This window comes from Quercus lobata, chromosome 10 (genome assembly GCF_001633185.2).
Source record: "Quercus lobata isolate SW786 chromosome 10, ValleyOak3.0 Primary Assembly, whole genome shotgun sequence".
Taxonomy (NCBI): domain Eukaryota; kingdom Viridiplantae; phylum Streptophyta; class Magnoliopsida; order Fagales; family Fagaceae; genus Quercus; species Quercus lobata.
The window spans coordinates 2,765,277-2,781,498 of record NC_044913.1 but is presented as its reverse complement, the minus strand read 5'-3'; the positions used below and the strand labels follow the sequence as shown (position 1 = coordinate 2,781,498).

At 39.6% G+C, this 16,222-nt stretch overlaps 1 protein-coding gene across 1 annotated transcript; it reads right to left on the bottom strand.

The window, feature by feature from the left end:
• LOC115964137 lies at positions 1-6,135 on the bottom strand. The gene is made up of 2 exons (XM_031083476.1): positions 5,916-6,135; positions 1-3,294 (listed from the first exon to the last, which is right to left on the bottom strand). The coding sequence occupies exon 2, from the start codon at positions 3,140-3,142 to the stop codon at positions 593-595; it is 2,550 nt and encodes an 849-aa protein (XP_030939336.1). The 5' UTR covers positions 3,143-3,294; positions 5,916-6,135; the 3' UTR covers positions 1-592.
• Positions 6,136-16,222: the final 10,087 nt, after the last annotated feature.

The window sequence follows — 16,222 nt, the reverse complement described above, 5'->3', positions numbered from 1 at the left end:
TAAACCAAAATTAAAAGAAGGATAAACAGATGATGGAACTTCATTCACATTTGATATAATGACAAAAAACAGGCCATTGCAAGGCATTATGAACTGTATCAAGATATATGCAGCTCATGGTACACAAATTTGACCAGCTGCAAAAAAAATTGTGATTTTGGAGGGAATTAAACTGAAAATGTAAAAAACAGCTCTTGCAGCAAATAAAGAGCTTAGCCTATAGGCCACTTCCCAGCAAAAATGCAAGACATGTAATCTGGCCTTCAAAGTTCAAAACCGCCTTCATGTCATGGGTACAGCAATCTAGAGGGCATTCTTCTAAAACTTCAAACAAAACTGTAGTTCCACCAATATACATCAAAGAAAAATCAAAGCCTGTATCATTACCAGTATAGTGACTCACCATTAGTGTTGTGATCAATTGCCAAGAAAATGGAGAAAATGAAAAGAAGACTTCTAATCAAACATTAATTTAGGTTGGAATGGTGAGCCTAAGCTTCTAGGTTTCAAAACTCATTCCACCATTTTCTTGACCATTAGAGTATGACTGCAAAATAATCTTCTATATAGGTCAGTTCCAGGATTTTGACATTTAATTGGCACTTTCCACCATTTTCCCTTCCCTCAACCGTCTCCTATTATATACCAGTATCTTTTCTTCCTTGATTTCCTTTCCCTTCTTCATCATCACCTCTGCCACATCCTTTCTTCCAATATCTTCTTCCAGACCTTTTCCCTCATTTGCTTTGCTATTCTCCACCAGCTCTTCTTCCTTGCAGTTTTTTGTGCACCCTAAGGGATCTTCTCGCCTATTATTTTCAACAGTATCTGCCAATTCTTCCACCTGAGCATCAGTCACTACCTGAAGAAGTTCCAAAGGCGTAGCTGCAGGATCAAGCTCCCAGCAACCTTTGGGGGCATTATGAGCCTCTTGACCTGTAAGCAAGTAAGAAGGGACCTGGTGTGAGAACCGAAACATCTCTGCTCTTGGAATTGTCCTGGTTTTATCCAAATTATGGCAAAACACTGTTTTGAATCCAGCAACTTTAACAAGTGGAGCAACAGTCACACCCTGCTCTTCATTGTAATCTTCAAGCACTTCCACCATGTCGTATTTGTGTATCACTTCATCAGGGGTAAGCTCATTCCAATCAGGGGACCAGTTCCTATAGAGAGCCCAAACATCTCCCTTCATAGGATATATTTGAATGGCACCCCTTGTGCCCTTTGTCCACTTGACCTTATGTGAGAAAGAATTAAGAGAGTCATTGACTTCATACTTGCCAATCCGGAAATCCCCACTAGTCTTGTAAAAGCCAGAACCAATCCAGTTCAGAGGGGCCAATTCATCATTGCATTTCGAATTAAGCCAACTAATCCGCATTTTGAATGGTCTCCTGGATATCACACTATGAATCATAGCATAAAAACGGGGCATCCCATCATCATCATCATAAGCAGCCCAAACCTGGTTATCACCAAATGACTTTTCTGTACGATCCTTGTCAAAGTCATGAAAATCTGGATCTGGGACACTCATTGACATTGGATCAGCACCACCTGTATCGGAATTCACACTAGAACTGGCATGCGAAGATTTCTCAGTGTTAATGGTGTTTTTGGTATGCATGAATTCTCTACATTTCTCCACTTTTAGCCCATTTACAGCAGTGTTCTTCTCCTCAACCTCCTTTTTTTCCAAAGTCCTTAACTTGTGTGAAGTCTTTAATACAGAAGCCATGCTCCACTCGCTAAGCTTCTTCTTAATCTCTTTCTTAGCCTTCTCCATCAACATATTTCGTGTTTCCACGTTTGAAAGCTCCCTTGTAGAATTAGTTCTATAATTTCCGGAAGCATTCATCCTTCCTGCTTCAAAACTAACTTTCTGAGATCCAGATGCACTCTCCATGCCAACTCTTCTTTCCGTTGTCATTTGATTTGCCATATGTCCCCCCTTATTATCCATCCTACTTCTTTTCTTAGGCCTGTCTCCTTTCTGTGCCATACTGCAACCAGCATTAGACAACCCAGCTGCTAAACCAACCCCTGGTTTGGTAGTAGCATGAGTTTTTGCCCAATAAGCCTCCTCCCTCACGACAGCTGCTGCTGCATCTTCATGCCCTCTCTTCAAATGCTCTGATGCTGGCTGAAAAACACCAGTGACTTGAGTAGCAGAGGAAGCCGGCACGGGCACACTTGCAACACCACCCGTTTTAAGGAATGCATCTGAATGGAAATTTTTCTGTGATGGGAGATAAGCAGAAAATCTTGCTCGCTCATCATTTGTAGCAGAAGTTGGTATCTTTCCTGGAGCATATTGATTCTTGACTGTTTGTGGACCAAAATTCTGTGGCTGCATGAAAGAATTCCACGGAGTGGCAGGAACATTGCCATTAAGTGGAGGTGGTACAATCTCTAAAGCCATAAATGGCTGACGGCAGTTGGAGCAAACAAGATTGCAGTTGAGATATTTTCTAAGGTACTCAAACTGAACCTTGCAAGAACTGCAGAGAGTCCAAAATGTGGGGTTCAATAGATGAGGAGTCCCAGCAGGAAACGGATGAGTAGCCCCAGCAGAATGGGGATGAGTAGCCCTAGCAGGATGGGGATGAGTAGCACTCTTCTGATATTTTGTGTTGAAATTATTACCGTTGGAGAAGTTATGGAAACCATTCTGACCAGTTGGCACTGAAGATTTCGCATCTGGAACTTTCCCATATACGCCACTAAACTTCCACTTCTGGTCGTAGTCAATTTTCTTGGCTTTGTCTGACAAAAAAGTCCAGGCTTCAGATAGTATTTTAAAGGCCCCATCTGCACCAACTGATTTGTTTTTATCAGGATGAAGAATAAGAGCCAACCTTCTATAATGTTTCCGGATTGTATCATCATTGGCCGATGGGTCCACCCCAAGGACTCCATACCAATCGATTTCCCCATGTATTCTTTTCTCAGCGGAGATGTATACATCAAGTGTAGCCAGAAACTGAGGAAGACCGTCAAGCGCAGAAAATAAGCGTTGGGCCTTCAGAGCATATCTTTTTGCCCCAGAAATGTCCTTCTCCATAAACTTCTTCTCTGCAATTTCTTTAGCCCTGAGAGCCTCGTCCTTATTGCATTCCATCCCCGCTATATTTGTCATGTCTCTAACCAATTATCGATTTCTTCTTCAATTCTTTCCTTTTAGAGGTAGGTCAGCACTATATGAACCAAGAACTTAGCCACCAAATTGTATATCTAGATCCTGATTCTTTCGCGTGCATCATTAAAGAGCTGCTCTCAATTGTCCAAGCTCTAATAAACAAATAAAAAATGGATCCAAAATAAGGAAACTATTTATGCAAAAATGGTAGAAGAAGAGGAGGAGGGGGGGGGGGGGGGGCGGAAGCAAGGTTTATGCCGAATTTACGTAAATGGTTAAATATATGACTACAATTACACGCTCATAAACACTATAGAATGCTTCTCCGGATCCATCAATTCCAAATAAATTAACACCTCTTCAATCTAGAAACCATTCAATGACCAAACAAAATATGTGGGAAAAGAATTTATGCAATTCAATAAATACAAGTACTGAACTTCCAAAATAAGCAAAACGGTTTTTTAACATAAACTTGAGAAAAACACAATAGCAGTTCCATTTGCATTGCTCATTCAAATCAAACACAGAAATCACAAAACAAACCAACACTGATCTTTTATATCCTGTGGTCAAACTAACAGTAGGTCATTGAAAGAAAAATCCCAGCGGTCTGTTTGGATAATAGAATGGCTTCATTGGTAATGATGAAACCAAAATCAAAATCTTGCCACAGGCAGCATTATGAACTTTGAATAGCTCTCCTAAGAGCTTAAACTTTCCCTCACTTTTTCCTTGATTTCACATAAACCAATCAGTGCATAAGCCCCAATAAATAGCTATAATTGAAAAAAAGGAAACTATTTCTGCCAAAAAGGAAGAAAAGAAAAAGAAAAAAACAGAAGAAGCAAGGTTTACGCCGAAATATACGTATATGATTAAATATAAGACAGTCATTAACACTAATAAATGCTTCTCTGGATCCATCAATTCCAAATATATTGACACATCTTCAATCTGAGCCCATTAAATGATCAAACGAAATATGCGGGAAAAGAATTTATGCAATTCAGCAAATCCAAGTACCAAACTTCCAAACTACACAAAATGGTTTTATAACTATGTGAACTTGAAAAAAGATACAATAGAAGTTCCATCTGTATTACTCATTTATATCCAACACAGAAATCACAAAGCAAACCAAAACTGATCTTTATATTTCCTGTCGTCAAACTAATAATAGGTCATAGAAAGCAAAATCCCATAGATAATAGAATCTGTTTATTCTTAATGAAACCAAAATCGAAATCTTTCAACAGGTAGTAGTTTGAACTTTGAATAGCTCTCCTAAGAATTTAAACTTTCCCTCATGTTTTCCTTGATTTCACATACACTAACCAGAGCATAAGCCCTAATAAACACTAATGAATGCTTCTCTGGATCCTTCAATTCCAAAAATATTAAAACCTCTTCAATCTAAAACCTATTCAATGATCAAATGAAATACGCGGGAAAAGAATTTATGCAATTCAAAAAATCCATATACCGAATTTCCAAAATAAGAAAAACCTCTCCAGATCCTTCAATGCCAAATATATTAACACCTCTTCAATCTAAAACCCATCCAATGATCAAATGAAATACGCGGGAAAAATTTATGCAATTCAACAAATCCAAATACCGAACTTCCAAAATAAGCAAAACCTCTCCATATTCATCAATACCAGACATATTGACACCTCTTCAATCTAAAACATATTCAATGATCAAATGAAATATGCGGGAAAAGAATTTATACAATTCAACAAATCCAAATACCGAACTTCCAAAATAAGAAAAACCTCTCCAGATCCATTAATACCAGATATATTAATACCTCTTCAATCTAAAACATATTCAATGATCAAACGAAATACGCGGGAAAAGAATTTATGCAATTCAACAAATCCAAATATCGAACTTCCAAAATAAGCAAAACCTCTCCGGATCCACCAATACCAAATATATTAACACCCTTACAATCTAAAACCTGTTCAATGATCAAACAAAATACGTGGGAAAAGAATTTATGCAATTAAAAAAATCCAAGTACCGAACTTTCAAAATAAGCAAAACGGTTTTTTAACAATACGGATTTGAGAAAAATACAACAGCAGTTCCATCTGCATTACTCATTCATATCCAACACAGAAATCACAAAACAAACCAACACTGTTCTTTTAATTTCCCGTGGCCAAACTAAGAGTAAGTCATAGAAACAGAAACCCCAATGGTCTGTTTGGATAATAGAACAGCTACATTGGTAATGAAACCAAAATCGAAATCTTTCAACAGGTAGCAACTTAGAGTTTAGACCTTAAATACCACACCTAAGAAATCAAAGTTTCAAACTTTCCCTCACTTTTTCCTTGACTTTCACAAGAACTAACCAGTGCATAATTCTCTTACAACAAACATCATAGCAATTTGTAAACTTCATCAATACACAACCCAATACAAAGAAAACCTAAGCCAAACTTTTGAAACCAGAGAAAAAAACAAAAACCCACTTCTCAGACTGACATGCATTCTAGCCAAAACAAACAAAACCCACAACCCAACAACTATTGAAAATTCAAAACAGCTTCTAAGAATTGCAAAAAAACCACACAATCAAAGTGCCAAAAATTCAGTAGCTTTAACTTAAAAGAGTTAAAACACCATGAAAGTCCTATCACCAGCTACACAATTTAACAAACAAAAAACAAAAAATAAATTTATATTCCATAGGTAGCACAATGAGACATACAACATAGAGCCATAAAGATGAAATTTTGAGAAAAAAGAAAAGTACCCATTTTCAGAAATTGCAATCGCAGTGACGCCAATGATGAATTGCCTTCAAAGTTTTGGTTTTGAACGCTTTTATGTACCAAAGAGATCAAAATATAAAAGCCAATTCAGGTATGTTTTGGGAAAATCTTCCAAAACATAACAGAAACTGGCAAAAGAATATTATATATTATAATGATGAAAAAGTGACTTGGGCTTCCCTCTATTTAAATAATAAGTCTGTTAAGTGTTAACAATAACCCCACCTTCAATTTTTTGGAGGGGCATTTGGTAAAACCCTAACTAAGGTTAATTTTTAACTATGGTTAATGGGATAGTGCCATTGCCAATTTCCTATATATGGTAAAAATAGCAAGAGTAAATAATTTTAATGGAACTTTTTTTTTTTTTTTCATGTTTATTTCTCAAAATTTGATTTTTATGGTAACTCAGTAATTGCATGCATGGTTTTATAATTTGGTGAATAGGTGAAAAAATTGAGTCGGTTCAACATATAATGTGTTCGAATTATCAAATTTACGTGTCGAATGTTGTATTTTGAAAATAGTTTTAATTTTAAGCCCAAGATTTCAAATTCATGTTCAATTTTTCTTTTTTTTGGTGAATTTTTCAAGAATTTTCAATATTATATATTTATAAAAATTCTGAAACCGGCTCATTAATTAACTGTGAAAAGGACCATTAATTCTGAATTTAGTTCATTAAGGAAATTTAAAACATTTAAATATTATGTGCTACTTCATCATCTAATAAAAAATTATTATTAGCATGCACTTTCCTTTTATTAGGTATATTAAAATTCAAGAAGTGTTAGATTTCCAAAGAATGCTACATTAAAGCAGTCCTTTAAATATAGCTATATTTGACTGGTATGGATAATTATAGGGATATTAAAGTATGCATATGCTTTCCCCTTTTATAAACTTTTTTTTTTCACTAAGAAAATTTTACTTTCAATTTTCTTGATGCATGTATGCCATGTTAATGTTTAAGGTAAGTTTACTGTTAATTGGTTTCCATGCATAATGCAATTGCTGATAAGCATGTGTTTATGTTATTTCCATGTTAAGAGGATATTGTCATAAAATTAAAATCCAGCTCTACTTACTGCTTTTGCTTGAGTGGGACCTTGCAAGAGAACCTTGCCAACCATGGTTACCTTGCCCAACAGAGGATAGGTTAAAGGGTCTAACTTTTATACTGTTATAACTATGCTGAAATAGAAGGTCAGAGGAGCATGCACAATGCACATTCAAAATGTCATATATATCACACAATAGATATCCTACTTATAAAATTGGAGTTAGATAGGTGCCTTGTGTATGTGATAGAGAATGATGGGACCCAGCTCTTTTACCTTCCTTTTTATTTTTTATTTTAAATCTTGAATTTGGTTTCATTCTCTCTTAAAAACGCCACAAGAATTCCTCCTCTTTGTGTAAAGACTTCAATGAGAATGTCAATAATATGGCAAGCCTAGCAGAAATGCACAATTTTATCTTGGAAACCAAGTTATTATAGCCTCATTCAAAAATTGCCCCACTGGATCCTACCGTATTGTGTTGTTTGCCATATCTGCCTGACTTGGGCTGGACCTAGACACTAGTCTGTTTAAGATTCTCATTTCATATGGGATTATTCCACTGAAGCAGTTATGGCAGGGCTGCTAAAGTATTCGGCTAAACAATACACTTTATCAACGGGTCAACAATCAAGTTTTAGTCCCAAAATTTTAGAGTTAGTTATTGATCCTCAACGGACTAATCGGGTTGCCTACACAATATGCTTATGAATAAAAATAGCAGAACCAACAAACTTGTAGTCCAACAAGCATGAGTCACAAATGTGATTTGCACTCCTTCAAGGGAATGAGATTTCTGTGCAGTAAACTATCAGTCTCCAAATTAGCATTGTTGTTTGTTACTCGTTTATGAAATGAACCATGCTAGATCGTGAAAGACACCAAAACTCATTCCTTTGACATTAGGGAGGGAAAAACCATTTCAAATGAGAAGTAAAGAGGTGTAATCAGTAAGTATCAATTTAGTAGTATTCCTTTTGTTGAGGGAGACCATAAGCAGTTAATAAAAATTGGCCATTGAATATCTAGGCCAATCCCTTTGGTCTCAATTCTCAAGTAAGGCTAGTTTGCAATACGTCATCGATTCATGGTTCTGTGACCATAATAAAGAGATAAATGTAGTGTCCTTTGAGGATCCTTAGATTCCATCAGATTAACCTTTTCATCAAACAAAAGAAGGAGGACATATAACACCGATAGATCAGTGACATAGACATCGTTCAAGTTGTATGTGACATATAAACTAAAAACACTGTAGAGGGGAATGAAATAGACCACATTACACAGACATAATTGTCCAAAGCAAGCAAATCTAAAGCAGTATAATTCATATTATTTCATTAATAATATAGGGTTCTATGGCAGATGGGGCAAATAAGATTGGGGTAGAGATAAATTCTATAGTACAAAATACACATTCTGCAATTACTGCACTTAGTCCAAAATGTGGGATTATTACAATTAGAAAGGTTATAGAAACCTTTCTGACCAGCTCAATCCGAAGGTCTCTCATATATACCCCTTAAATTCTGTTTCTATCATAAGAACTTCAATTGGTTTTATCATATAAAAAATTCCAGGCTTGAGATAGAATCTTGAAACCGCAATCTGTGGCTATCAGTTCATTTTTGTCAGGGTAAAAACCAAGAACTAGCTAGTTTCTTATAGTTTTTTCAAAGGTCTCATCATTAGCCGAGAGTTCCACACCAAGGATTCCATACAAATCAAGTTCCCCATTAATTCTTATTTAGTCAGAGATGTACTGATGCAGGACAACCAAAACAAAATTGAAATAACAATAAAATAAAAGATACGACCTAAGAGTCAACACCTAGGCTTTACTTGGAGTCAGCACCAAGCGGGGAAACTACTAGGAATTAGCACCTAGGGTAGACCTGGAGTCAGCACCAGACCAAAGAAAGACCAAACGGCCATTGTTTTCATTCATCAACATATCAACTATCTTCTCAAGGAGTACAATAGGTTGCTTATAAAGGATTACTAAACCCTAGTTCTAATTGGCTAGGAAACCCTAATTACCTTATTATAAAAATAACTTTACTTCTAAATTAAAATACTAAAAGCCTAATAAACTACTAGGACCAAAAACATAAAAATACAATTGACTTGTGAACATAAATAATATTAAATAATAATTCTCTTTCATCTCCTGCATCATTCTCCTCTGGTTGAAGAAAACTCAACCTCAAGTTTTAAAGCATTGAAGGATTAGGATGCTGACAAACAACACTTGCTTCAAGTTTGAAATCACCTTAGGGAGCACAGGAAAAAGAAAATCCTTGAATTCCACTACATCAAACTCATTAGGAATAACAAAATCAATGTGTGGAATCAGTATAATCTCTTTCTTGAACCTTATGAACCATAGGAAGCACTGTGGGTTTAACCTCTTCGACTTCACCAAGATATAAATCTTCAAGGACTGTGGGGGTTTGATCAGAAGCACATTCAACAACTTCAACTTTCACATCATGTGCACCCTCTAGCACAATACTCTCTTTAGGCGCCAGCTTTTCACCTTGCTGTTCTTCAATAGATTCATTTCCTTGCATGCTTGTTAAAGCAACACTTGTCGAGGCATGTACGTCTATGTCAACATTAGGCTTTGGTGTTGCTGGGGGATTCTCCACGACCAAGATATCACCATCAATGTTGTCTTTTATGGGGGCAGCAATAAGTTCATTATGATCAATTATCTTTGGTTTCCCAATTGAATCGGGTTGAGTCTTCATTTGCTTCATCTGAGCAATCCTGTCTTGAATCTCTTTCATGAGCTTTACAGTTAATTCCGTTACTTTTTTGGTAGATAATTCATTGGTAGATTGTTCAAAAGTGTGTTGAGGACATGATATGGGATGAGGATGAGGATTCATCGCATTTGCTTCAACTTGAAAAGTACCACACTGAGATTGGGGTAGATACTTAGCTCGATAGTATGGTGACAAATACTCATCACAAAGCTTTTCTTTTATATCTTCCCACACAGTAATGGCAGGTTCATAATCCATATAACGGAAACGTTCAAGATTCTCCCAAAACCTCTGTGCTTTACCTATTAACTTCGACTTGGCATACCTAACCTTTATGTTATCTGCAAAATTTGCTTGCTCAAAAAATTGCTCCATCCCATTCATCCAGTTGACAAAATCTCGTGGATAAGCTTCATAACCATCAAAATAAGGTGCTTCTAATATTTCCATGATTCTCTAAAATAGTGCGTCAAAAAATAGTTTGGAGTTGGAATAAGAACCTGGACTGCTATGATGTTCTCTGGACAGGTAGTGCTGGAACTGGGCTTGGACTGGTCTATCACGGGCCTGGACTCTGCTTGGTCTTCTTTTTTTTTTTTGGGTGAAATGAAATAAAGAAAGGGTTACAACTTAAAACTAAATCTGCCAAGTTCAAACATTAAAAACACCAAAACTAGAAACTAGAAACTAGAAGCAAAAGAAACTAAAGAGAAGGGAAGCGGCGGAGCAATCACGAGCGACGCTGGAGTCAATGGGTGAGAAGCGGTATGGGTTCACCGACGGTCGTTGTCGGCGCTGCTCAGTGGTGCAGATCGGAGCTCGATGGAAACTGTGAAGCATGAAGCAGCATGGTGGGAGCGGCGTCAATAGTGAGTTGGCATAGGTGGTTCTCGGCGATCTGATCCCATTGGCGGCTCTTGTTGACATTCAAACTCCTCTATTTATGGTCTGTTGACTGATGGGTTGGCGACAACTAAGTTCTAATCTGTGGGTTTTGGCGGCTGGTGGGTCAATATCAGTGGTGGTTGGTCGAGGTTGCCGATGGGTCTCGACGTGGGTCTCTTCTCTCTTTATGGTTGCAAGGGATTTGGAAACTTGATTGTGGGTTCTGGTCTAGAGGTTTCTGGTTGGCTTCAGAATCTTTTTTTTTTTTTTTTTTTTTTGGGATATTTTCTGGCTCTTTCCTGTGGTGATGCTTTAACAGATCGGTGTTTGCTCTGATACCAAAACTGACGCAGGACAATCAGAACAAAATTGAAATAACAATAAAATAAAAGATACGACCTAAGAGTCAGCACCTAGGCCTTGCTTGGAGTCAGCACCAAGCGGGGAAACCACTAGGAGTCAGAACCAGACCAAAGAAAGACCAAACGACCATTGTTTTCATTCATCAACATATCAACTATCTCCTCAAGGAGTACAATAGGTTGCTTATAAAGAATTACTAAACCCTAGTTCTAATTGGCTAGGAAACCCTAATTGCCTTATTACAAAAATAACCTTACTTCTAAATTAAATTACTAAAAGCCCAATAAACTACTAGGACCAAAAACATAAAAATACAATTGACTTGTGAACATAAATAATATTAAATAATAATTCTCTTTCATCTCCTGCATCATGTACACAGCAAGAGCAACCAACAATTGAGGAAGACCATCAAGCACGGGATTCATCTTCTGAGCCTTAAACCCAAGTTTCTCTGAGATAGTTGTGGCATTGATGTCATCATTCATCTTTGTTGCAATCCATTCCACAAAGCTTTTCAGCCACTGAACACAATGTCAACAAGAACCCAACCCACCAAAAACCATCCAGTGATACTTGGAATACAAGAAATTTTACTATAAAGCCTTAGAAAATGATGTGTCACCAAAATTACATTCGTTACTAAGTAAATTTATAAGCCTGAAGATGGTAAAAATCTAGGTTGACGGATCTCCATGAAATGGGCCTGACAGATCCATGTCTGTGGGCCAATAGAGGGCGAGCCCAACTTATGCAAAGGCCTACTATGGACAGATCCTGCATAAGCAGATGCAACAGGAATGGGTCAAGCACCCATGGGGCGGCCAGAAACCCTAGATGGGAAATACTTGCGACACACACTTAACCGCCATAGAATCCCAAGGTAAATGGAATCCTAGCGCAAAGAGGATTCCGGAAGATACGCGCATTAATGAAGATCTTCTGTATAAAAAAATGTCTTGTCCATCACGTTTGGGACTATTCAAGACAATTCCTATAAGGAAAAGATTTTGACACCAAGGAAGAGATGTCAACCTTCTACTACTATAAAAACCCCAATACCCTCACAAATCAAGGTACGCATAATTTACCATTTTCTAACACTCTAGAGTTGTGAGAATAGTTCTAATTTGACCTTCGGAGGGTATTCGGCCGGCAACACACTGGTGCTCTCTGTTAAGTCTTCTCTCTTTGCTATGCAGGTATCGTTACGAGTGTGCGAGGATCGTGTAGATCACTGGTGATATTTACGGCATCAACAGTTGGCGTCGTCTGTGGGAAATAATGCAAGACTTATAAGCCATAACAAACACTTCTCGAACTAAGAGTTGCATGGTTCTTACTTCTTACTAGCTCAATGGCAACCACCACCAATAACATTCAGGGAGACGAGCCACGCCCAACTGCTCTTGAGAGACAAGTATAGACCTTAACCGCGGCCGTGGAGTGCCTCACTAGACAAAACCAAACCCTAAAAGAACAATTGTGACAGAAGAACGCGGCGATGGGAAATCAAGAGGAAGATAAAAAAGGTGCCAGTGTTGATCACAGGAACCAAGAGGGATTGGAGGGTAGCAACGCCCCGAATAGACCAGATGTGAGCAGGCCATTCCTCGCCGATACGGCCCCGCCACACATCGTCGAGGAGATGCAGATGATGAAAGAACGGATGGAGTGCATGATGAGCGTGCTCAAGGGAAAAGTCTCTAGTGATCTCGATGACTTGGTCAACCGAACCAATTCACCCTTCACCACATTCGTCAACTCCTTTCCTCTACCGCCAAAGTTTCGAATGCCACAGGTGGAGAACTATGACGGAAACAAGGACCCTTTGGATCACTTGGAGTCTTTCAAGACCCTGATGAACCTTCAGGGGATATCAGACGAGATCATGTGTAGGGTCTTCTCCACCACGCTGAAAGGCTCTGCAAGGATATGGTTCAGCAAGCTGACACCCAACTCCATCAATTCCTTCAAGGAGCTAAGCGCCTAATTCGCATCGCATTTCATCGGGGGACACAGGTACAAGAAGTCTATGGCATGTCTGATGAACATAAAGCAACGGGAGGACGAGACGTTGAGGTCCTACATAACTCAGTGCAATAAGGAGGAACTCTCAATCAATGAAGCGGACGATAAGATACTCGTGGCAGCATTCACTAATGGGTTACTGAAGGGTAAATTCTTATTTTCTCTATACAAGATCGATCCAAAGACCATATCGGATGTGCTTTACAGGGCCACCAAATATATGAACGTGGAAGACGCACTGCTGACCCACGAGGAGAAGCCTAGAAAGAGGGAAAGACAAGAGGACACACGGCAGGATAGGGGCGAAAGATGGCTAGAACCGGAGAATGACGGGATGATAGACGCTCCAAACCTGCCACTGGGAGGTTCACCAGCTTCACCCCATTAAATGCCCCAATAGATCAAGTTTTGGTGCAGATTAAAGATGAAGGAACCCTGACGTTCCCCGACAAGCTGAAGGGAGAACCCAGTAAGAGGCCAAGGGACAAGTACTGCCGCTTCCATCGAGACCACAGGCATGACACAGCTGACTGCTACGATCTGAAATAGCAGATAGAGGCTCTTATAAGACAGGGGAAGCTACAGAGGTTCATTAGTAAGGAAAGAACGAATCTACCCCAAGAGCAGGCCTCACGACGGGAGAATGAGCGCCCAAGGCCACTTATTGGAGACATAAGGATGATTGTAGGGGGCACGACAACTTTTACGCCATCCAAAAAAGCCTGGAAGGCCTACCTAAGAACGGTCCAGAACGTCCAGCTTACGGGTGTCGTACCCAAGATGGCATGGATCGACAACCCCGTTATTGGATTCTCAGAAGAAGATGCTTTAAGGTTGCACCACCCGCATGACGACGTGTTTGTTGTCAGCCTGCGGGTAGGAGACTACAACATGCACCGGGTTCTGGTCGACAACGGCAGTTCGACAGACATCCTGTATTACCCGGCTTTTCAGGAGATAAGGATTGATAGAGAATAGTTGATCCCGGTAAATGCCCATTTCGTTGGTTTCGGAGGAACGAGAGTGTTGCCCATTGGCGTCATCACGTTGTCAGTAACGGTAGGTGATTACCCCCAGCAAATCACGAAAGACGTAACATTCCTAGTGGTTGACTGTTCGTTCGCTTACAATGCCATCCTCGGACGACCCACCCTCAACTCATGGAAGGCTGTAACTTCAACCTACCATTTAATGATCAAATACCCTACAGACTATGGAGTAGGAGAATTGCGCGAGAATTAGGTGGCAGCGCGAGAATGCTATGTTGCTATGTTAGAGATGGATGATCATCAGCAAACAATGTGCATAGGAGAACAATGGACAGTAGCGAAGCTAGTTGAAGAATTGGAAGAAGTGATCCTTGATGACTCAAGGCTAGAATGGACGACTAGAGTGGGTACACTGGCAAGTTGGCCGGTACGCCAAGCGCTCACGACATTCCTAAGAGACAATCAAGACGTGTTCGCCTGGAGTCACGATGACATGCCAGGAATTGACCCCTCAATCATAGTTCACAGGTTGAATGTATCACCCTTATTTTCCCCAATCTGGCAGAAGAAACGAGTATTCGCTTAGGAGCGGGACAAGGCCATCGCCGAGGAAGTTCGAAAGTTGCTTGAGGTAGATTTCATTCGAGAAGTGTACTACCCCGATTGGTTGGCAAATGTGGTCATGGTTAAAATGGCCAATGGAAAGTGGAGGATGTGCGTAGATTCCATTGACTACAGATAGCTATCTACTCCCACGGATAGATACTTTGATAGACTCAACTACAAGACACTAGCTTTTGAGCTTTCTCAGGCTATAACCAAATCAAAATGGAAGAAGCCAATCAAGAAAAGGCCTCTTTTGTTACCAGCTAGGGACTGTTCTGCTACAAGGTGATGCCATTTAGACTCAAAAATACTGGGGTGACATACTAGAGATTAATGAACAAGATGTTCGCGCACCAGATTAGGAGGAACGTAAAAGTTTATGTTGATAACATGCTAGTGAAGAAGCTTCATGAAGATGATCACCTAGACGACCTCTATGAGACCTTTGACACCCTCCGGTCATATAACATGAAGCTGAATTCAAATAAGTACGTGTTCGGAGTGACGGCGGGGAAATTCTTGGGCTTTATGGTATACCAAAGAGGTATAGAGATTAACCCGGAGAAGATACGGGCCATAATGGAGTTAGAACCACTAAGGACAGTTAAGGAGGTGCAAAGCTTGAATGGCAAAATCACAGCCCTGAACAGGTTCGTCTTAAAAGCGACGGACAAATGTCTACCATTCTTCCGCACTCTGAGAAAATTGTTTGAATGGATGGACGAGTGCTAGATGGCGTTTGAAAACTTAAAAGCATATCTTTCATCTCCCTCGCTGCTCAGTCCATCCAAGCCAGGAGAAGATCTCTACCTATCCTTAGCTGTTTCACAAGCCGCTGTTAGCGCATCTTTAGTAAGAGAGGAAGACAGATTTTAGAGACCTGTCTACTTTACAAGCCGAGCGCTCCGAGGAGCAGAAGAAAGGTACCCTCAGATGGAGAAGTTAGCCTTCGCGTTGATAACCGCAGCGCGAAAACTCAAGCCGTACTTCCAAGCATATACCATCGTTATCTTGACGGACAAGCCCCTAAGAAGAGCCATGAGTAGCCCCGAGGCTACAAGAAAGATGGCTTTGTGGGCAGTGGAGCTTTGCGAGTTTGATATACAGTACTGTTCGTGAACAGCTATAAAAGGGCAAGTAGTGGCTGACTACATTGCTGAATTCACCTTCGAGGATGGTTAGGGGGCAGAGGAGACACGACAATGGAATATTTATACGGGCGGATCTTCCAATAGACGAGCAGAAGGGGCTGGTGTGGTTATCCAAACCCTGGAAGGGAATAAGATTGAGTGCATGATCTGACTGGATTTCCCCACGACCAACAACGAGGCCGAATATGAAGCCTTGATGGCGAGGCTAGACCTTTCAAAGGCTGCAGGTGCTGAAAACATGGTCGTACATTGTGACTCATAGGTAGTAACAAGTCAGATTAATAGCGGCTACAAGTATAAGAATGAAAGGATGAAGAGGTATCTAGAAGAGGTGAAGAATCAAATCAGCAGCCTCGAAGTCAGATTCGTTCAAATCCCAAAGGGGGAAAATGAATGTGCCAACCGTCTAGCAAAAGCGGCCTTGTCAAAAT